The sequence below is a fragment of the Pyricularia grisea genome (assembly GCF_004355905.1).
Source record: "Pyricularia grisea strain NI907 chromosome Unknown Pyricularia_grisea_NI907_Scaffold_7, whole genome shotgun sequence".
NCBI lineage: Eukaryota > Fungi > Ascomycota > Sordariomycetes > Magnaporthales > Pyriculariaceae > Pyricularia > Pyricularia grisea.
Genome location: NW_022156720.1, coordinates 2,398,730 through 2,419,275, shown reverse-complemented (window position 1 = coordinate 2,419,275; position 20,546 = coordinate 2,398,730). Strand labels below are relative to the sequence as shown.

The following is a 20,546-nucleotide window of genomic DNA, read 5'->3' as shown; positions in this document are numbered from 1 at the left end:
AGAGGCAGCCGAAAACAAGAACAAGGAAGCTCTATCCAAGTAGGTTTTCATTTTATTTCTCCCATGTGACAGAGGAATACTGTTGGCCATTCCATGAGTAACCAACCAACTGGAAACTTATTTAGAGCACAAAACCACTCCCAATCAGCAGAAAAGAACAAACCGGCGACAGGACACAACTCAACATAGATACCTCAGTGGTGGACAGCATGACTGTGGCGAAATGAGAAAGTACCTACCTACCCAGTAGGTAATTAATTACCTTGTCGTTGGGCTACGGATTCCCTGCACCCCAGCTGGCCATCGCAGCTGCGTGAGGGAAATTTTATATTCGTGTCTGGACAACAGGCAAAGCTGTCTAGGATGTAATACCTTGTATGATTATTGTACTATATGGAGTACCTACGAATCAAGTATCAAACCCATGATTCTATGAAGAGTCTACGATGAGCCAAGGTAGCAGAAAGTCAGATTGGGACTCTGTATGCCTTTGAATTTCTCACGATCCCATTGGTAAGGTAGCGGGCCATGGTGGGTCGGTCATATTTGGTTGGCAGCTGGCTGAATGTTAGCTCCAATTGCACGTCGTAGGAAAGCAATGCTGATTACATTGCGCCCACTTGTGACTTGCTACGTCAGCCCCGGCTATACGGAGCTAGAGCTTCAGATCACGTGAAAAGTGTACTTCCCCTGACTCGGGTGCCAATTCCCGAGCTTGCCCAGGCCCGATTTGGCGGCATCATACGAGAGTCTTCGGTCGGGATCTGTCAAAAAATCCTCGCTATCATCTTAATCGAAGCCAATCACCCAAGACCAATCCGTTACCAATTGAACGCCCACGCAACACGACCACGAGCACCTCGAGCTCAATTGACCTCGTCTCGTTCCAGAAACCTCTCCACCCTATCCATATCGACTCGAATTTAATCAGACAAAATGCTCCGGACAACGGGCTCGGCGATGCTGCGTCGCAGCGTGGTGCAGGCCACTGCACGTCGCGCATCCTCCACCCACGCCATCTCGAAGCCCACTCTGGCCAACATTGAGAAGAGATGGGAGAGCATGCCTCTGCAGGAGCAGGCTGAGCTGTGGATGTCTCTGAGGGAACGCATGAAGGAGAACTGGAACGAGCTGACCCTCCACGAGAAGAAGGCTGGTGAGTGTGCACTCAATTGTCTCCTGGAAAACCCGCGTCTGAGGTCACTGGCATTCTTTCACAGCGAGAGTTTAAATCGATTTGGCGTTCACTGCATGTCTGGATACGTCACGATCTTCAGTGGCTCTCTCTCTCTCTCTCCGGGTTGATCGGCCCAAATAGTCAATTGGCGATAGAAATGCTCTGGGCAACATTAAAACAACATGCCGTGTGCAGATAAACTGACTCAAAGCTCTCTTCTGCAGCGTACTGGGTTTCCTTTGGCCCGCACGGCCCGCGAGCCCTCGACCCCCCGGATGAAGGCAAGAAGGTCGCCATGGGCGTCGCCATCGGCCTGGCCGTTAGCTTCATGATCTTTGCTACCATGCGCTCGTTCGCCAAGCCTGCACCTCACACCATGACCAAGGAGTGGCAGGAGCAGACCAACGAGTACCTCAAGGTGCGACCCAAAGCCACTATCGCTGACCTTTTGTGCATTTCACTAACCTATCATTACCATTGCAGTCGCAAAACACAGAGCCTCTTACTGGTCTTTCGTCCGAGGGTTACTCCGGAAAGGGACAGGTTCAGTCTCCTCCTGCATCGAAGCACTAAGCTAGGCTGGGATGCCTTGCTTGAGTATTTTCTTCGATTAAAACAAAGCCTTGCTTCTTTTTCTCGTCCCCCATGGCCGTTTGCCCATGTACAAAAAGCTTAGAGGCGGGATTCCCAGGTCTGGTGGCGATGTCGATATCGGGCCACACGCAGTTGGTGTAAACATTGTATTCGTACTGAGGCGAAAGTTAGACACTATTTCCTTGAGTTCATTGAATACCATATTCGATAAGGATATTGTTAGCGATTGTGATGGATGATCTTTATCAATGCTACCTAATCCATTATTAACCTTAAACTTGAGTTCAACATCTAGCCCCTGCTACAGGGCCAGCCACACTTCTCTTGACAATCTGACCAATAGCACGTTCAAGAATGATAGTATGAGCTCCCCAGACACCAAGTAGGGGGGCCAATGTAGCCTACAAATATTCAAGAGACGACTGGCATATCATGTAAATGTTCGTCCTTCGTATTATTTCCTAGACTGGAATAGGAATTCCAATTTAAGCCCCGCCCTGACTGGCCTCACGGTATGGCTGGTAGCTGTGAGACACATGATCCCCGGTTTTTTGGCCCATGTCGCTCTCCTCTCGCATCAATCTGTCCACCTCAAGTCGCCCATCCTTACCCCAGTACCTGGCCTTTGAACTGCCTCTTACACAGGCCTCGTCGATGACGACATAAGGCATCGGAGCATCAAACATGGGCTCTGCAAGCACACGCTCCATTTCCATTTTCAGGCCTCGGGCACCAGTCTCATTCTTTACGGCCCGCTCGGCGATGGCGTACAACGCCCGGCCGGTGAAGAACAGGCGGCTGGGGTAGGTCTCAAAAAGCGCCTTGTATTGCGCCACGAGGCTGTTGCGCGGCTCTGTCAGGATCCGTAGCAGCTCGTCTAGCGAGAGAGGAGTGAGTGCGCATATGTTATGGATACGCCCAATCAGCTCAGGAATGAAGCCGAATGCCTGCAGATCGGCAGGCGTAGTCAAGTCCAGAGGTGTGAACCCGGTGGTCCCAGGCTTGACGATGTGCGGCTGGTGAGGAAGATGTGCATACATCTCTTGAGGCAAGGCATCCCCGTTCCTAATGGGCTCAGAGCCAAAGCCTATGGTGGGTTTTGCCACGCGCCTCAACACAACCTTGTCCAGACCGACAAACGCGCCACAGAAAATGAACAATATATTCGTTGTGTCAATTGTGATCTGTTCGACTCTTGGGCCGGGCGGTGGATTGGGTTGGGAGGTTTGGCTTCCGCCATTGTAGTTGCTAGTGATCGGACTCGCGGATCTAGAGGACCTGTGATCCTTGACGTTAACTGTAACCTTGGAGCCTTCTACCAGCTTCAAGAGTGCCTGCTGTACGCCCTCTCCTCCTACATCCCTGCCATTGACAGATTCTCTTCTTGCGAGCTTGTCAAACTCATCCAGAACTACGATGCCGTTTTCTGCCGCATTCACATCGTAGTCCGCCTCGATTAACAGTCGCTCTATGCAGGCTTCCACGTCCTGTCCGATGTATCCGGCTTGTGTGAAGGAGTTGCAGTCGCTGATCGTGAAGGGAACATTGAGATGTCTGCTTAGGGTTCTGTTCGATAGTTAGCGACATCCATTGTGCACGCTCTAATAATGTATAAACCGCCAGTGTTACTTACTCTACGATGTAAGTTTTCCCAACACCTGTTGGCCCTATACACAGCAGATTTGACTTTTGGATTGTCACATGTCTGCTGTCTCTCGCATCGTCCCTAAGAAAATCTTCCACAAAGCAGGGATTTTGGTCTTGAAGCCCTTGGACAGACTCGTGGTGGCCCGGGAAATCATCTTTAAGGGTCAAAGTATCAGCATCTGGCTGACATTTGAGTTCCGATTCAGGATGCTTCTGACCTTCAACTGGATGCGGCTCGCGCCGGGCACGCTGGAAATGCTGCTGGCGAAGCAACCGTTCTTCTGCGACCCTCCTCTCGTCCTCGATATTTTGTCTCCTTCTCTGGCCCTGATAATGATTGAATACAGCTGACGTCGTGGTCTTCTTGGCCCGCTCCTGGCCCACGACGAATTCGTCGAGACGTCTCTTCAGGTCGCGCGGGTAGAACTGGGGTACTCCGAAGCTCGGCTTGCTGAACATCGGGCCCCGGCCGGACTCTTCGGGATCATAACTACTCGTATAGCCGGAGCCAAAATCTTGCGTCCTTCGGCTGGCAGCGGATGGGCGACAGGATACTGAGAGGGATCGGGAGCAAGTGTGGGTAACGACATGGTTGGTAAGAAGCCTCGTGCATGAGGAGCAAGGTCGGGTGAAGACCGACATGATACAGATCTGCCGTCACCTCGGCACCGGTCGCATGCTCGAGATATGTACGATCCGGCAGTGGCCGAATCAGGGATGAATGATATCTGTATGCAGGGCGATTGGATCTCACGTACAGGGTGAATGCAGCATACGGCGTAGATGGATGTCTGGCGTCAACCGGTCTCGGACCGTACACGCCATGATGTATCGAATAGCAGCACTGTCTCAGTCAGTAATGGACCTGTGGTCTGACCGGGCCCCGGCGCGATTTTGAGTGCGGGGGTTTCTGGAGCTCCAGGGCCTTTGGGGCTACCTGCATGGTTAGTTCCCCCGTTCGAGTAGCGCCATTGGAGGAGAACAGCTCCCTACCGCAGTAAACCGCCACCAAGCGGACCAGGGTCGGATACAGGGATTGCCACGGCCCAGACTCTGCGGTCACCTGTATTTGTTGCTGATAACATTTAGCCCCACCCCCGGCGCCGGTCTCGAGCTGCAGAAGCAACCGCCACTGAAGTAAAACGCTGTCAAAGACGGGAACACATGGCGAATATACTGGCCCGATTATGGATCTCTTGCGGCCTTGATGCTCCCAATGTTGAGGGTTGGACAGGCTCCTTTCAAATGTTGAGCCCACATGTCGTTGGCAATCTGTTCTCTGGATGTGGCCCCACCCACCAATTAACATCACACGACGTCATTGTATGTTACGTCCGGGGAGAGCTCTGAAAGTGGGAAACTTTGAGTGGCTGTTTGTAGAAAGAAAAGACCCTGAGGCAGTCGCAAAATAACTTTTGATCAGCCCTCATCCCCTCCTGTTTTAATCAACTCACAAGAGTAACTTTGTCGGGGCTGGTCGAAGCTCGAAGAACTTATCGAAAACTCATCTCTCTACCCGTATGGTTTTTATCGGAAACCGGGGTGGCAAGGATCTTTTATTCCACTTGCCCAGCTGTATTTAATCTTAACCCAATTCATCTTAATCTGTCTATCGCAATACCTTTTCTGCATTCTCTTCCCCAAAACTAGACAGACCATTTCAACGCAGCATCAACGACTTTGGACTTTGATCTTGCAACAATGGCTACCAATGGATCCAACACGATGGTGGCCAACGGAGGTTCAGTTGAGCATATTGGTAAGCTGGGATATAGCCGCTCATCCCATCATTCTTAGGTCCTAAGTTTGTTGACATGTTGTTGACGGCCTGTCATACATAGGTGCTGTCAAGCTTGACCCCTGGCTCGAGCCCTTCGAGGAGGTCATCAAACGTCGTCATGGCATGGCGGAAGACTGGCTCAAGAAGATCGAGCAGAGCGAAGGGTCGATTGAGAAGTTTACGAGAGTAAGATGTCCATGTGGATACCAAGTCGGCATGTTAGCAGCTAGCTTTATCATTCATTGGCTGACATCTTTTGATAAAAACAAACAGGGCACCGAGGTGTACGGATTCAATGTGAAGCCAGACAACACAATCGTGTATCGTGAATGGGCCCCTAACGCAACTGCTGCATTCCTGGTTGGTGACTTCAGTAAGTAGCAACCCTCAAACGTCGCACAGATCTCATGAATATGATCTGGTCAAACCCATTGCGAATATTATACTAACATTATAATTACCAGACCAATGGAGCCGCCAGTCGCACCCTATGAAGAAGAATGATTTTGGTGTCTTCGAAATAACGGTGCCGCCCACTGCCGCTGGTGAACCGGCGATTCCTCACAACTCCAAGGTTAAGGTGAGTGTTGATTGAATCTTCCTGGCGCCGTTGATAAATTGTATACTGAGTTTTGTTAGATCTCTCTGTTCCTCCCGAATGGACAACTTATAGATCGCCTTCCGGCGTGGATCAAGTATGTCACGCAGGATCTTTCTGTATCGCCTGCCTACGACGCCAGGTTCTGGAATCCCCCATCCAGTGAGAGGTATAAATTCAAGAACCCCCGCCCCAAGAAGCCCAGGAGTGTGCGTGTCTACGAGGCCCATGTTGGAATTTCCTCCCCTGAGCTCCGTGTAGCCACCTACAAGGAGTTCACCAAGAACATGCTGCCTCGCATCAAGAAGCTTGGATACAACGTCATCCAACTTATGGCCATTATGGAGCACGCCTACTATGCCAGCTTTGGCTACCAGATCAACAACTTTTTCGCCGCAAGCAGCCGCTATGGCACTCCGGAGGATCTGAAGGAGCTTATTGACACTGCTCACGGCATGGGACTGACTGTCCTGCTCGATGTGGTCCACAGCCACGCGTCCAAGAACGTGTTGGATGGCATCAACGAGTTTGACGGTACCGACCATCAGTACTTCCATGCAGGCGGCAAAGGCAGACATGACCAGTGGGACAGCAGACTGTTCAACTACGGCCATCATGAGGTGCTTCGATTCCTTCTCAGTAATCTCCGATTCTGGATGGACGAGTATCAGTTTGATGGCTTCCGTTTTGACGGCGTGACAAGCATGCTGTACATCCATCACGGCATGGGGACGTAAGTTATACTTGGAGCCTCATCAAACAGAGTTGGTGACTAACATGTTCAACTAGTGGCTTCTCTGGCGGCTATCATGAGTACTTCGGTCCGGATGCCGACGAAGAGGCTCTCGTGTATCTCATGCTTGCGAACAAGATGCTTCATGATCTGTATCCAGAGGTGATTTCCATTGCAGAGGATGTCTCTGGCATGCCAACTCTCTGCCTTCCTTGGTCAGACGGCGGAGTTGGCTTTGATTACCGTCTGGCCATGGCCATCCCAGACATGTGGATCAAGATTCTCAAAGAGAAAAAAGATGAGGATTGGGACATAGCCGATATTTGCTGGACTTTGACAAACAGACGGCACGGCGAGAAGACCATTGCGTACTGCGAGAGTCACGACCAGGCGTAAGTTAGACTGACAAGCCATCTGAATTTTTGTGGGATATTTAGCTGACACTATATGGCCGATAGACTTGTCGGTGACAAGACTCTGATGATGCATCTTTGTGACGCTGAGATGTACACTCACATGTCAACTTTGACACCTCTGACGCCTATTATCGACCGCGGTATGGCTTTGCACAAGATGATTCGCCTCCTCACTCATGGTCTTGGAGGCGAGGGTTATCTCAACTTCGAGGGTAATGAGTTCGGGCACCCCGAATGGCTTGACTTCCCTCGCGAGGGCAATCAGAACTCATTCTGGTATGCAAGGCGTCAACTAAACCTGACCGAGGACAAGCTTTTGAGATATCGATTTCTCAACGACTTCGACGCCGCCATGAACAACTGCGAGGAGAAACACGGCTGGCTCAGTGCTCCCCAGGCGTACATCTCGCTCAAGAACGAGTCCGATATGGTAATCGTCTTTGAACGTGCAGGTGTGGTATTTGCTTTCAACTTCCACCCTACCCAGAGCTTTGCCGACTACAGAATTGGAGTTGAGGTGTCTGGCACGTACAAGGTCGCTTTAACCACGGACGACAAGGAATTCGGAGGCCATGGTCGTGTTGACAGCTCCACTCGATTCTTCACCACTGCGATGGAGTGGAATGGTCGGAAGAACTGGACTCACATCTATCTTCCCAGCCGTACCGCTGTTGTAGGTTCTCCCAAGTATACCAGAGATTAATGATCTGCAAAGTGCTAACAACATCTATAGGTCCTCGAGTTGGAGTAACGGTTTCGGGTCTGTCTACTTTTGGGAGACAAATAAGACAAATATCAAGTGTGGGTTTGCCAAAAATGCCTTCTTACAGGACGTCTAGTGAGAATTTATTTGCACGTTACACGGTCGAATGAAATAATGAGATGAGGTATCAGAATTATGGCACAGACGGACAAACGGACAGTAATTATTCCAGATCACAATGTTGAGTAAAAAAACTTGGGAGATTTTTTAGAAAATACTATGGTGCTGCAATTGGTGCTACTGCTTGAAAAAAAAAAAAAAAAAAAAAAGTATTTGGCCATAATTTGTCTTGAACGCTTGCCACTAAACTGGCTGGATTACGAGACATCCATCGACTTAACCTAGCAGCAATGCTGTAGGAAAGAAAGTTTACAGAAGAAGAATAGGGGAAATTATCGAAAGCATATTGGAAATTAGGTAGGCAGGTAGGTGTAGAAATTTTCATCTCAAAGTACACAGTCTACATTTCCTTTGGAATACTATCAACGGGTAAAGGTTTATACTTTGTAAGTTCATCTTTATCTTCATTAAATTGCTCATGATATTATTAGCTGGTGGGTGAAAATCCCATGTTTTTTTTTCATGGTTTTTTTCTCTTCTCTCATTTTCTTGGTCACCCTGGTAGTCGGGCAACGGCAGGTGGAGGCGGATCAACCAATTATCCATACGTGGTCATCAATAACGGCCCACCTAACCTCGGAATTTCTCGCGAATGGGAATGGAACAGGGATACCAGTGGTCGACCGAGCTATTGTTGCGGCCTCAGTATCCAGGCTACAAACGCCCGAGCTTGCACTTTGCAGCCGAACAAGACTCCGCAAAACCTTCAACTTTTGCTGGACCTTGAAACTTCTTCCAGCAAGTCCATCTCCCTTACCTCTCCACTCCCATCTCTAGTCGTTCTGCGATATCTGGAAAGATGTTCAAGAGGTTAGTATCTAATGCTTCAATTGCATTCTGTCATGTTGGAAAGTCAATTGCGCTCAATTGAGCTTTCCGGGTACCCGGGCTAACCTGAACGTCTGTCCACAACAACAGCGGCCTTTCTCCCATCGCGAGGGCAGCTCGCCCGGCCTCGCGCCTCGCTGCGCGCCCCAGCTTAAGACTCCCCAAATACTCTCTCGGTGCCAGGTTTGCCAGCACACAGGGTGTCGGTGATGGAAAGATTCACCAGGTGAGAACTCACTGCCTCGGGATTCGGCCTTGGGAGCTTAGCTCCAACGTACGAGAACAACAGCTAACGTTTCATTAGGTCATTGGTGCCGTCGTGGATGGTGAGCAATTATCCGGTCATCAACTGCCGACAGCGACGAATTCAATTCGAATAGCGTTTGCGATGTCGACTTCGAAAAGGATCAAACATTTGCTAACCAAACCAACGCAGTGAAATTCGACACTGCCAAGCTCCCCCCGATTCTTAACGCCCTTGAGACCACCAACAACAACCAGAAGCTCGTCCTTGAGGTTTCGGTAAGCGACCAATACGTTGCGACGAGCAATTGAAACCCGTATTCAACAATAGCGGTGAAGATTCTGACGCGAGAAAACTTTTCTTTAGCAACATCTGGGCGAGAATGTCGTCCGCTGCATTGCCATGGACGGTAAGCGATCATCCAGCTCCACTGCACAGGCCATCTATATGAAAATTTTGTTGCCATATACTAACGCCGACTAGGTACTGAGGGTCTCACCCGTGGCGCCAAGGCCAAGGACACTGGTGCTCCCATCACCATTCCCGTCGGCTCTGGCACCCTTGGTCGTATCATGAACGTCACTGGTGACCCCATTGACGAGCGTGGTCCCATCAAGACCGACAAGTACCTGCCCATTCACGCTGAGGCACCCGAGTTCGTCGAGCAGTCGACCACTGCCGAGATTCTGGTTACCGGTATCAAGGTCGTCGACCTGCTGGCCCCCTACGCTCGTGGTGGAAAGATTGGTCTCTTCGGTGGTGCCGGTGTCGGCAAGACCGTGTTCATTCAGGAGCTTATCAACAACATCGCCAAGGCCCACGGTGGTTACTCCGTCTTCACCGGTGTCGGTGAGAGGACCCGTGAGGGTAACGATCTGTACCACGAAATGCAGGAGACCTCCGTCATTCAGCTTGATGGCGAGTCCAAGGTGTCGCTGGTCTTCGGTCAGATGAACGAGCCCCCGGGAGCCCGTGCCCGTGTCGCCCTTACTGGGTAAGTGTCCTTAATATCTCCCTATCCTATACGGTATCGTATAGGGTATCGTGTCTACTGTTTCCACTCACTAACACGATTCATAAATTTCAGTCTCACTGTTGCTGAGCAGTTCAGAAACGAGGGCCAGGACGTGCTTCTCTTCATCGACAACATTTTCCGCTTTACTCAGGCCGGTTCCGAGGTGTCGGCTTTGCTGGGTCGTATCCCCTCTGCCGTCGGTTACCAGCCCACTCTCGCCGTCGACATGGGTGGTATGCAGGAGCGTATCACCACCACCCAGAAGGGTTCCATTACCTCCGTCCAGGCCGTCTACGTCCCTGCTGACGATTTGACTGATCCTGCCCCCGCCACCACCTTCGCCCACTTGGACGCCACCACTGTGTTGTCCCGTGGTATTTCCGAGCTGGGTATCTACCCTGCTGTCGACCCTCTGGACTCCAAGTCGCGTATGCTTGACCCCCGTATCGTCGGTCAGGAGCACTACGAGGTCGCCACCCGCGTTCAGCAAATTCTCCAGGAGTACAAGTCGCTCCAGGACATCATCGCCATTCTGGGTATGGACGAGTTGTCTGAGGCCGACAAGCTCACTGTCGAGCGTGCCCGTAAGATCCAGCGTTTCCTGAGCCAGCCTTTCACTGTCGCCCAGGTCTTCACTGGTATCGAGGGTAAGCTCGTCGACCTTAAGGACACCATTGCTTCGTTCAAGGCTATCCTGGCTGGTGAGGGTGACTCGCTGCCCGAGGGTGCTTTCTACATGGTTGGTGACCTTGCGTCGGCACGTGAGAAGGGTGAGAAGATTCTGGCTGAGCTCGAGAAGGATGCGTAAGTCAGGAAGAGAAGATGTTGAAACGGACCACCCTGTGATATCATAAAAAGTCATTTCGCCGGTTGGGGGAGTCTAGAGATGGAGGCTCTGTGTATAGAGACGGAGACACCGATGTTTCTCGGCGCTGTTTCTTAGCTCAATTAAGTTTCCTTTGTGAGCTGTGTACCAAGAATCCAAGTAATTACTCGACTTGTTCCATACCCTGCGAGTCTTGAATGGTATTGCATAATCCGGTTCGTTGGATATTTGTATTTACAATAAGCGAAATTCATCTCTATTCCATTTTTCAAAAGCAAGTAATCAAAGTTTGACTCGGGGTTTACGATTTGATATGATGTACCGCCAATCCCCCTGATTGCCATGCCGCCCTTGTATCACAGGCACGTGGGAGAGCGAAGCATGTCAAGCCAGCCAACCTGACTGGACTTGTACTATATTGTGATGCTTATTCACCTGCCTGCTTTTCACTCGTTTATTTTTTTTTTTTTTTTTTTTTTTTTTTTTTTTTTCTTTTTTTTATTTTCGCGTAATTTCGCCGTTACGTTTCTTTTTTTGTTATCAACTTGCTTATTCCACCCGCCATGTATAGCATGACTGAGGCACCTACCACTCAATATGACACCCCTTTCCCCAGTCTTGAATTTTGTAGAGCCGATTTCCCTCGTGAGGTGAATGTAGGCTTGGTTGCAGCTTGACTAGAATTTCATTTGTTTCTCATTAAAAAGTCTATCTGCTCATAGACACCAAGAGGTATTCACAGCCAATCTATTTAATTTAAAAAGCCTTAATCTATTAACCAGTCTTCTACCTCAACCCCCATGCTCCTTCCCAGTGGTCTTATGACATCCCAGCCCACGTTCACCCTCCACCTACCGCTACGGTCAGTAGGATCTCCACCACCTCCTACCCGCACGAGCAGACGCAAGCTCGACAAAGTGGCGACGGCCATGGCGACGTCGCCGGCCAGCGTAGCCCCACTAACAGCACGACCAGCGTCTCTGTCCGAGTCGGCCTCCCATTCTTTGCGCAGGGCTATGTAGATTGACAGCATCCGCTCAAACACAAAGGCATGGGCACCGAGCAGCCGCCGGGCGATTTTGCGGTGCTTGTTGGGCCTGCCGCCTGTCCCGCCAGAGAGGCCGCCACGGCGGCGGCGACGGCCGTGATAGTGGGTGGAGAAGAGCACCAGGTCGTGCTTTGTGGCATTGTGTGAGGCCATGTATGCCGCCACAAGCAGGAGGCGTGCGGTGGTCGGGAGCAGTATGGACAGGTCGGTCGTCTGCTGAGGGTCCGTAGCTGCCGTGCTTGTATTTGCGGTGGGCGCTTGGGCGGTGATGATACCCGGCGCAAGGAGGCGTTCGTCTTGCAGATATGTTCGGGCTGCGACGAGCAATCGGGTGAGTTCCCGTGGCCCGTGGGTTCCTGCCAGTATCGGAGCTGTAAAACGTGGCCAGAGGGTATTGCATGCTTGCCGCAGCGCGGGGAGAGTTCGAGCTGCGGCCTTGCCTAGTGAATCGTACACGGGGCCGACAAATCGAGACCACAAGTCGAGTGCTGCGTCCGTAGCCAGCCCGGGTATTGGTGGTGGGGAAGTTGCAGATATTATCTCGATGAACTCGTTACGGGAATAATTTGGGAAGTGCACATGTGGTATGGCAGAGGTTCGGAAGGTTCCTGCTGGGGGGCAGGTCATTATGAAGACAGTCGTTAGGTTGGGTATCTGTGAGTACGAGTTTCCATGTGTTAGTCTAGTTTCCTATTTCTCGGTGTCTCGATAGATGCTGGTAGGAGGAATGCTCACTATCTCGGAAAGACGAGCCAGGGCTGGTAGAAGCGTCGGGGGAGAATCTCGCTGGCGGTCAATGGCGTCAAACACCAGGACGAACCTCCACGAAGCAGGCCTCTGACTCTCTTGTGAATAGCTTGTGATCATCCTGGCGATTTCGACTGTGAACTGCGATAGATTATCGCAGCGCCGAGTAACATCTTCACGGCGCAAAGACTCGGCAACTTTGTTGATGGTTGTTTCAAGGAGGTGACGACCGGTGATGCACTCTACAGAATTGACGACGGCGTAGCTCAGTTCAGCACCGTCCTCGACCATGCGCTCCAGGAGGGCTTCGGTGACGACACTCTTGCCCGTAGCTTGAGCACCATGGACAACGACGTTGCGACACGCGGCGGCATTAGGCTGCGGTTTTTCAATAGGCACATGTCAGCGAGATCATGAGAGAGTTTGCACTAAGCTCAATGTGTACTGCGTACATATAACAAAGTAGCTAGTGCTCTAATTTGAGCATCTCTGCATTGGAACGATTGCGACAGAGCCGTAAAGACGAGCTCGTCTGGGAGACTGAAGAGGGAGGTCGCCATACGATTGGACAGACCAGGCCAGAGAGATTTAATCCAATGTTTGAGCAGGGTACTAGAAAGAAAAAACTTGGGAGCTTCAGTTAAGCTAAATTGTTCATGTGATACATGTCCAATTGAGTTTATGTGTACAACATATGACAAGCAATCAAAGTCAACGTCAGAGTTCATCCCAATGCTCAGGCAGACGCGACGCGATCCCAACGGACGGGGTAGGGTTGTTGCCTGCCGGAGAGGGGGTGCAGGGTGAGTGGGGACGGGTCCAACATCATGCCTAGGTAGCAACTAGACTACCTGTACCAGTCTAACTAATACTGTACGCCGCATGTTGGTTCTGGTGGGGAATTAAAATGAATACGGAGGGAGAGGGAGGATAAGCATAGCACAGCGACGGGGTTGATGGATGACGCGCGCACTGGGTTGAAGCATCTATTCTAGGCCTAGTTCCATCTCAGCGTATTGCTCGTCGATGAGACGTTTATCGTTTAATGATCTAGGAGTCCTCAACGTAAATCTTAACTTCCATTGCATATACCTTACTTAGATCTGTTACCGACCATACTTTGACCTTTTTCCAGTCAATGCTAGCTAGGCAGGGAGATAGGCAACTCGACCATCAAATTAATTGTTGTTGTTATGTCAATCGCCTCACAAAACCTACGACCAACTCTTATCTGGATTTTTCATCACTTTAACATGCACCCCCTCCCGATTCCATAGTCATCTATTTTCTTTCCATTTTCTGCAACCCTTCTCCACATACCTACCATACGCGCCTATATTAGCGAGGAACTTGATACCTTACATACTTCCGGGTACCTTACCTAACTTGCCCACCCACCTAAGGTACATACATAGGAGGAGGTATCTAAACCAAGGCTTGCCTTGGTATATCACCTGCATTAAATCTTTTTCACCATGGATCCAAAGGGCTCAACAGAGTCTTCGCTCCCAGAAAAGCCTTTTCATTCGAAACGCCCGCACAGAAAGTCGCGAGGTGGCTGTCGTAACTGCAAGGCCAGGAAGATTAAGTGTTCCGAAGACAGGCCACAATGTAGGACGTGCGTCCTGCGGATGGAGGAATGTGTTTATGCGCTGCCCGCCGCCAAAAAGACCCCTCGGTCAGTAGTTGCGGCTGCGACTGCTGCTTCATCCAAGTCGAGCTCGCCGCCACCGTCTGCGTCTTCACCTTCGTCGCCAGGCGAATCAACAAATACCCCGCAATCCAATGAGGATTTTTCAGTACTGCCTGTTTCGCCCCAGCCGGCACCACGGCCTGATGACTCCAGCTATCTCGACATGAAGCTTCTGTGGTTTTATACCGCCAAAGGATGCGAATCCTTCAACACTGACCTGAGCGAGTACGGCGCGAGCAAGCAGTCCATGTTAAATCAGACATTGCGCTTCACTATTCCCAGGATCGCTCTGGAGCACCGCTTCCTCATGGACTGCATGCTCGGCCTCTCGGCCCTTCAAATGACCTCGATGGAGAATGAAAAGATACCCGTTTCGAGGATCATGTCGTATAATTCTTCGGCAATGAAGGGGTATCGGCAAGCCATCGAGGCGGCCAAGCCGAGGACCTTTAACGCTCTATTGACATGCTCTCTCTTTATGTGCGCCCTTTCATCCGAGAACTTTCGCCAACCTAACCCACCTCCTTTCTTCATACTAGATTGGATCGTGGTCTGGAAAGGCATCTCTTTGATATACGGCATGATAGTACAGCATACCGGCAGTCCCTTAAAAGGCGGTTCCGAACCTTCTGGACTGGCGACGCTTTTTAGCCGACCCCCCGTCAATGGCGAGGAGGCCGCTCGCTACATACCTGGAAATCTCTTGTTTATGGTTTCCTCGCTCAAGGAGGGAGATGACGAGTTCCCATACGTCCAGGCCTACTACAGCACCCTCAAAGTCCTGGGTGCTCTGTACTCGGACCTCGAACATACGTACGGTCCCATTCTCACCCTGAGGGTGATTACATTCTTCACCTTTGTGCCGCCGTTATTCGTCGAGGCCGCGCGCGAGAAGCGACCGCGCGCCCTCATCATCATTGCCCACTGGTTGGCCTTTTCCAAGCTGACCAGCCATATATGGTGGATGCGTGGCCTGGCCGACCACGAGGTCTACAACATTAACAATTTGTTGGGCGACGAATATCGCCAGCTTATGCAGGTTCCTCTCGCTGCCGTCGAGATGGAGGATTACGTGGAGCTGGGCAGGTTGTTGTCCAATAATTACACCTTTGAGCCTGTCAGACGCAGGCTTGCCGACTTGCCCCCTGATAAGCTTCCGACTTTGTTTACGGATGACGAAGATGGAAATTATCTCCCTATCACTAACGTGGCAGTATGAGAACGCAGCGTTTCCGAAATCGGCTACGATCAATGCTGGTCACATTTTCTGGACAGGCAAGGATGCTCGTGTAGCGTTGTCCTATTCTTACTTTCCAAGTCTGCATGTATGATATGTAATTCGAAACCAGCCTTGATTTCTTGTTTAAACCTTTGTAGAGCCATACTGTGACCATGATGAGATTCCTCAGACGTATTTGAGTTTTCTGTCCTAATCAGGCTATCTTGTCCCGCGCGAATGTTGGACAGAGAGTTATATAATCTCTCCTCGAGTACGACGTCTTGAATAAACAAACTTGGGAAGCAAATAGTACTCAGCTGGGCAGTTGATTATATCCCTCCTAAAAAGTGAAAAAAAAAAAAAAAATAACAGTTGAATTTCGAATGACTTTCGTCAGATTTGGTTATACAATTTTTTTTTTATAATAGCGGCCTCAAAAGTTCAAATTTAGAACCTATACTTGGCCTCCTTTTTCTTCTCAGCCCCGCCACCACCACCACCACCACCACCACCTCTCCGCTCCTCGTCTCTCTTCTGTCGCTTTCGGCTTTCTTGAGCAATCATCTCACTAAGATCATCGTCATACTGCCACTTCGCACCCGGTCCCTCCTCCCTCCGGCCTTCCTCAAACTTCCTCCGCAGCTCGTCTTTGCTGATTCCGTCCTGGCCAACCAGCGCATCCGGATCAAGTGCAACGTCCACATCGCCAGGCTTCTTACGCTTCCGCCCACTGTCATCATCCTGTCCGAGGACGGGTCCTCTGTTTTGGCTTTTGGACAAGTCGTATACCCTGTCGCTGCCAAAGAAGCCCGTTGCTTGAGCTTGCCGCTCAGGGATGACTGTGTACGCCGATCTTGGCCCTGCCGTAGATTCCTCTGTTTCGTATCCACGCCGTTGCTTGCGCAAGTCGAACTCTCCGCCCATGCTGCTCTCAACACCGCTGGCGCCGATTTCGGTCACGGAAGTGGTGTAGCCGCCAGGTGTCTCGAGGCCGCTTGGTGTCTGCAGTCCGCCCGGTACATCTCCGTCCTCCTCTTCTTCCTCATCCTCATCCTCATCCTCCTCCTCGTCTTCGGACTCTTCCGCAGGAGGCTGCAACTCACCCCAGAGCGTCTTCTCGACCGGCTCTCCCGCCTGCGCAGGGCCAGTCGTTTGCTGTGCACCTGGAGCACCTGCTGGGTTGCCAGCCAAGATTCCAAAAATGTCACCACCGTAGATTGGCCTGTTGTATTCATCCAGGGGTGGCTTGCCCCATTGACCTGGAGCAAAACCCCACGCGGCACCGTTTGGAAGTGGTGCGTTCAACCCGGGTATCTTCAGAGTCGGGTAGGACGGAGGCGGCCCCATGCGTTGCTGCTGAAGGAGCCAAGGGGGTGGAAAACCCGGTTGCATTCCTAGTGCCTCCTTAAGAGCGTCGCTGAGCTCACCAGGCTTAAAGTACCTGTAGTCTGCTTCAAACTCCTTGCCCTCGTGGTAAACATCTCCGAAGCGGGTGAGTGGTGGTTTCTCCTGGAATCGGAAGAAGGCATCGTACAACTTTTGATAGTCGATATCGAGTTTGCCCATCTTGGGCGCAACCCGTTCTCTCTGTTTCTGTTTAAGTGTCTGCTCTGCCTGCTTCTCCAGAACAGCATCACGCATCTCCGTGATACCAGTCTCTGCGATAAAGTTTGGTAGCCTGAATGGCGGTTTCTCGATACCACGCTTGCTCGAGAGGTACTCGCGTTTGAGCGACCAGTGACCAGGCACAGGAACGATATTGCGCTGAGCCTTGATTTGCACAAGCAGCCGCGGGTCTGATGATGAGACATCATGCCACTCAACAACCTCTGGATTCCTGACGAGCGCTTTCAGCTCCGCGATGGAGAGCTTCCCAAGCTTTTTGCGCTTCCTCTTGGACAATTTGGTTTCACCACTGGCCTCCTCGTCCTCCGATCCATAGTTGTCGTCATCGCCGTAAAACACCTCCTCTTTGCTCCTGTTTTTCGAGTCGCGTGGCACACCATCCTCGTCCAGAGGTACTGTGAACTTGCTGATAATGTCGCGATACAGGGCAAAGTTGGGATCGTCCTCATCGAACTCCGGCAGCTCATCAATCGCAATCTTGTCTTCTGCAGTTCCGTCTTTCTTAACTTCGGGAGCTACTGTGTTTGATGCGGAGATTTCCTTGTCGTTGCTATCGACAGTACCGGTCTTTTCTGATGTTGGCTCCGGGGTTTGTGAAACGGACTGTGATGATGTCAGTTGGCATGCAACTACGAAAGATGATGAGGCCAAGATCCAGCTTACAACTGCCTTTGCTTTCTTCTCCTCCTTCTTCTTTGCCCTCCTCATCTGGTTCTTGGTCATCTTTTGGGTCGCCATCTTTGCGTGATTGACCGAAGCGCGGCAGCCTAAAAAGGCCCTGGCGTCGGGATGGTGGAACGTCTGGGCCTAGATGATCTGTGTTGAGTCTTATGGGCAACTTTTACTATTTGTAAAAAAAATAATAATTACAATACTGAATGAAGTCCGACTGTCGCAGGGGTTGGGATTCGCTTCAGAGATGATGTATGGTATTGGGATGGAATTAGTTTTCCGCTACGAACGTCAAAGTCGCGTCGGAAATTCTACCTTTGTCTCGTCCCGTCGGCGACAGAGCTGCAGGGATAAAATGCGCGCGAAAGGCTCCTACCTGGAGATCTTCATCTGTGCTGCGATAAGATCAGTCCAAGCTTATCAGAAGCAGGGGCAATTTGTATCCGCCTCTATGATAGGTCATCTCTGCATTAGTGGATCTACTATGTCCCACTTTCCCGCAGCTTGGAGCCACGATCAGTTGTTGTTGAGAGAGCGCAAAACGGATTCCGTTTTTCTTCTTCTAGAACTAACCAAGATCCTGGCCAAGATAGATGCCATAACTGTCAGTGTACACTAGTTTCGACACTATTTGCGCCAACAGCCTGCTGTCTTTGTCAATCAGGCGAGGCCACATCTACCATAATCTGGACTTGCCATTGCGACATGCGCAAAGTGTTACATTGACCGACCGAAGCATCATCTCATCTTCTTTTGGATGCTACCGCCTTCCCGAATCGGAACCACGCAGCACCAGATAGTCACGTCACGAACGCGGACTATTTTCGAATAAGACGCCGAATCAAGCAAACGCGATCGAGCTTAGAATTCCCCGACACGAAACAGAAAGTTCAGTCAGTCCCGGCGCCGAGCCCCCGCGCCGAGCCCACCCCGACAATCCGTTCGGCCCGCGCCGATGGAGAAATTCCCTGACCTTGACGTCGGCATCACCAACCACAATGCCAACAAGTTTAATGGTCATGCCAATGGCAATACCAACGGCGGTGCTTATCCACCGCCTGCTGGAGTGAGGTGGACTCCGGCATCCTCGACGTATAGTGGCTCAGGCCGCAGTGGGGGCCATAGCAGGCAAAAGAGCATCAGCGAGGCGATCCGGACGATAAGATCGAGACATGGTAGCGTCGGCCAGAATGCGCACGAGATTGCCGATGCTCTCAAGGCCCCCTTATCACCCAGACTCATTGTGCGTGTCAGCCAATCTCGGACAGAACCCCAGCTCACTAGTTCGACCCAAGTGAAGGAAAGACCTTGGTACTGACTTAGCGCGGCAGGTCCTTTGCATAATATGGTACGGGTCTTCTGCTCTGACCAACACCTCTTCCAAGTCGATATTGAATGCTTTCGCCATGCCCGCCACCCTTACTCTGGTTCAGTTTGCTTTTGTCTGTGGCTACTGCCTCTTGCTGTCATGGCTGGCTTCCATCTTCCCGGGTCTGCGTACAGCAGTGCCGGCCCTTAAGCACGGCATCCGGTACCCTTCGCGCGACGTCATACAAACCACCATGCCGCTGGCAGCCTTCCAAATCTTTGGCCACTTGCTCAGCTCAACCGCCACATCCAAGATCCCTGTGTCACTGGTACACACCATCAAGGGCCTTTCCCCGCTCTTTACGGTGCTCGCATATCGCATCGTCTTCAACATTCGCTACCCTGCCGCAACATATCTGTCGTTGGTGCCCCTGACACTTGGTGTAATGCTCGCCTGCTCGGGCAAGCATAAATTTGGTGGCGAGGTTGTGGGCATCGTCTACGCCCTTATTGCTACGCTTATTTTCGTGACGCAGAATATCTTCTCGAAGCGCCTGTTCAACGAAGCAGCACGCGCCGAAGCCGAAGGCATGGGCCACAAATCCCGCAAACTCGACAAGCTAAACTTGCTCTGCTATTCTTCAGGCATGGCTTTCATCCTGACAGTACCCATCTGGTTCTGGTCCGAGGGGATCGGCATTATCAAAGATTTCTTACGCGATGGCTCGATTGACTTGGCCAAGGCTCCTGGCAGCTTTGATCACGGCAGGCTTTTCATAGAGTTTGTTTTCAATGGCACGTTCCATTTTGGACAAAACATCATGGCCTTTGTTCTCTTGTCCATGGTGTCCCCTGTGACGTACTCGGTCGCCAGTCTGATCAAAAGGGTGTTTGTCATCGTCATCGCCCTCGTGTGGTTCCGCAGCCCAACAACCAAGATCCAGGCTGTCGGAATTGCTCTCACCTTCGTTGGCCTGTACCTTTACGACAGGACAAAGGAGGGCAACCGGGCTGACAAGAGGGCAACGTACCTGGGTGACAAGGGCGCCAAGGATTCCATCCTCCCGCTTTCCACCAAAACCAATGGTGTTAACGGCGGGTTGGTGTTTGAAAGCCCGGCCTCTGCTGGACCCAATGGGTTCAACGGTGGCATAAACGCGCCGCGGCCATATGTTAATGGCTACGCGCTGCCCGCCAGAACGGATGGTGATAACAAGAAATCAGATGATCAAACGGCCGTTGGGACTGGTAGGCAGAGGGGAGCCAGCACAACCTCATGGATGCCGCCGGGGACTCGGCAAGAAGACACCTGGCGCGTAGGGGATAGAAATAGCGGGGGCCCTGTTCGATAAAGTCTCTTGTTGTAACGTTTGAATTTCAATTCTGCAGGTTCGGCATTTTGTTGTATTTTTAACGCGGCAATTGTATATTTACATGGGCAGCGCATGGGATGAACGTAAGAGCTATGTAAGACAAGAGAATCACCGTTTGA

At 51.2% G+C, this 20,546-nt stretch overlaps 8 protein-coding genes across 8 annotated transcripts; 5 read left to right on the top strand and 3 right to left on the bottom strand.

Moving 5' to 3' along the window:
* The first annotated feature begins 688 nt into the window (after positions 1–688).
* Positions 689–1,985, top strand: PgNI_09734 (uncharacterized protein). Its single transcript, XM_031129716.1, has 3 exons — positions 689–1,156; positions 1,402–1,595; positions 1,661–1,985. The coding sequence occupies exons 1-3, from the start codon at positions 937–939 to the stop codon at positions 1,748–1,750; spliced, it is 504 nt and encodes a 167-aa protein (XP_030977423.1). The 5' UTR covers positions 689–936; the 3' UTR covers positions 1,751–1,985.
* A 36-nt stretch (positions 1,986–2,021) lies between these two features.
* Positions 2,022–7,942, top strand: PgNI_09732 (uncharacterized protein). Its single transcript, XM_031129714.1, has 10 exons — positions 2,022–3,339; positions 3,408–4,264; positions 4,414–5,177; positions 5,260–5,384; positions 5,472–5,571; positions 5,663–5,778; positions 5,838–6,529; positions 6,586–6,921; positions 6,988–7,618; positions 7,679–7,942. The coding sequence occupies exons 3-10, from the start codon at positions 5,120–5,122 to the stop codon at positions 7,694–7,696; spliced, it is 2,076 nt and encodes a 691-aa protein (XP_030978280.1). The 5' UTR covers positions 2,022–3,339; positions 3,408–4,264; positions 4,414–5,119; the 3' UTR covers positions 7,697–7,942.
* PgNI_09733 (uncharacterized protein) lies at positions 2,257–4,060 on the bottom strand (the record flags this gene model as incomplete). Its single annotated transcript, XM_031129715.1, has 2 exons — positions 2,257–3,337; positions 3,405–4,060. The coding sequence occupies 2 exons, from the start codon at positions 4,058–4,060 to the stop codon at positions 2,257–2,259; spliced, it is 1,737 nt and encodes a 578-aa protein (XP_030977427.1).
* Positions 7,943–8,524: 582 nt separating the features above from the next.
* On the top strand, positions 8,525–11,019 carry PgNI_09731 (uncharacterized protein). Its single transcript, XM_031129713.1, has 7 exons — positions 8,525–8,638; positions 8,747–8,882; positions 8,961–8,982; positions 9,093–9,178; positions 9,267–9,309; positions 9,384–9,894; positions 9,988–11,019. The coding sequence occupies exons 1-7, from the start codon at positions 8,628–8,630 to the stop codon at positions 10,721–10,723; spliced, it is 1,545 nt and encodes a 514-aa protein (XP_030977604.1). The 5' UTR covers positions 8,525–8,627; the 3' UTR covers positions 10,724–11,019.
* A 437-nt stretch (positions 11,020–11,456) lies between these two features.
* On the bottom strand, positions 11,457–13,096 carry PgNI_09730 (uncharacterized protein; the record flags this gene model as incomplete). Its single annotated transcript, XM_031129712.1, has 3 exons — positions 11,457–12,443; positions 12,525–12,914; positions 12,989–13,096. The coding sequence occupies 3 exons, from the start codon at positions 13,094–13,096 to the stop codon at positions 11,508–11,510; spliced, it is 1,434 nt and encodes a 477-aa protein (XP_030977602.1). The 3' UTR covers positions 11,457–11,507.
* A 915-nt stretch (positions 13,097–14,011) lies between these two features.
* PgNI_09729 (uncharacterized protein) lies at positions 14,012–15,448 on the top strand (the record flags this gene model as incomplete). Its single annotated transcript, XM_031129711.1, has 1 exon — positions 14,012–15,448. One exon carries the CDS (start codon positions 14,012–14,014, stop codon positions 15,446–15,448), a length of 1,437 nt encoding a protein of 478 aa, XP_030977687.1.
* A 447-nt stretch (positions 15,449–15,895) lies between these two features.
* Positions 15,896–18,056, bottom strand: PgNI_09728 (uncharacterized protein; the record flags this gene model as incomplete). Its single annotated transcript, XM_031129710.1, has 2 exons — positions 17,738–18,056; positions 15,896–17,677 (listed from the first exon to the last, which is right to left on the bottom strand). Exons 1-2 carry the CDS (start codon positions 17,810–17,812, stop codon positions 15,896–15,898), a joined length of 1,857 nt encoding a protein of 618 aa, XP_030977688.1. The 5' UTR covers positions 17,813–18,056.
* Positions 18,057–18,322: 266 nt separating this feature from the next.
* PgNI_09727 (uncharacterized protein) lies at positions 18,323–20,406 on the top strand (the record flags this gene model as incomplete). Its single annotated transcript, XM_031129709.1, has 2 exons — positions 18,323–18,989; positions 19,078–20,406. Exons 1-2 carry the CDS (start codon positions 18,702–18,704, stop codon positions 20,404–20,406), a joined length of 1,617 nt encoding a protein of 538 aa, XP_030977692.1. The 5' UTR covers positions 18,323–18,701.
* Between the last annotated feature and the right edge of the window lie 140 nt (positions 20,407–20,546).

Bases quoted from the DNA above. Each gene is read 5' to 3' on its own strand.
- PgNI_09731 (XM_031129713.1), top strand. The intron at 8,883-8,960 runs GTGAGAACTCAC...ACGTTTCATTAG, and splicing joins GTGATGGAAAGATTCACCAG to GTCATTGGTGCCGTCGTGGA. The intron at 9,895-9,987 runs GTAAGTGTCCTT...CATAAATTTCAG, and splicing joins GCCCGTGTCGCCCTTACTGG to TCTCACTGTTGCTGAGCAGT.
- PgNI_09734 (XM_031129716.1), top strand. From the start codon at position 937: ATGCTCCGGACAACGGGCTCGGCGATGCTGCGTCGCAGCGTGGTGCAG. The intron at 1,157-1,401 runs GTGAGTGTGCAC...TCTCTTCTGCAG, and splicing joins CCTCCACGAGAAGAAGGCTG to CGTACTGGGTTTCCTTTGGC. The intron at 1,596-1,660 runs GTGCGACCCAAA...TTACCATTGCAG, and splicing joins AGACCAACGAGTACCTCAAG to TCGCAAAACACAGAGCCTCT.
- PgNI_09732 (XM_031129714.1), top strand. From the start codon at position 5,120: ATGGCTACCAATGGATCCAACACGATGGTGGCCAACGGAGGTTCAGTT. The intron at 5,178-5,259 runs GTAAGCTGGGAT...TGTCATACATAG, and splicing joins AGGTTCAGTTGAGCATATTG to GTGCTGTCAAGCTTGACCCC. The intron at 6,922-6,987 runs GTAAGTTAGACT...TATGGCCGATAG, and splicing joins TGCGAGAGTCACGACCAGGC to ACTTGTCGGTGACAAGACTC.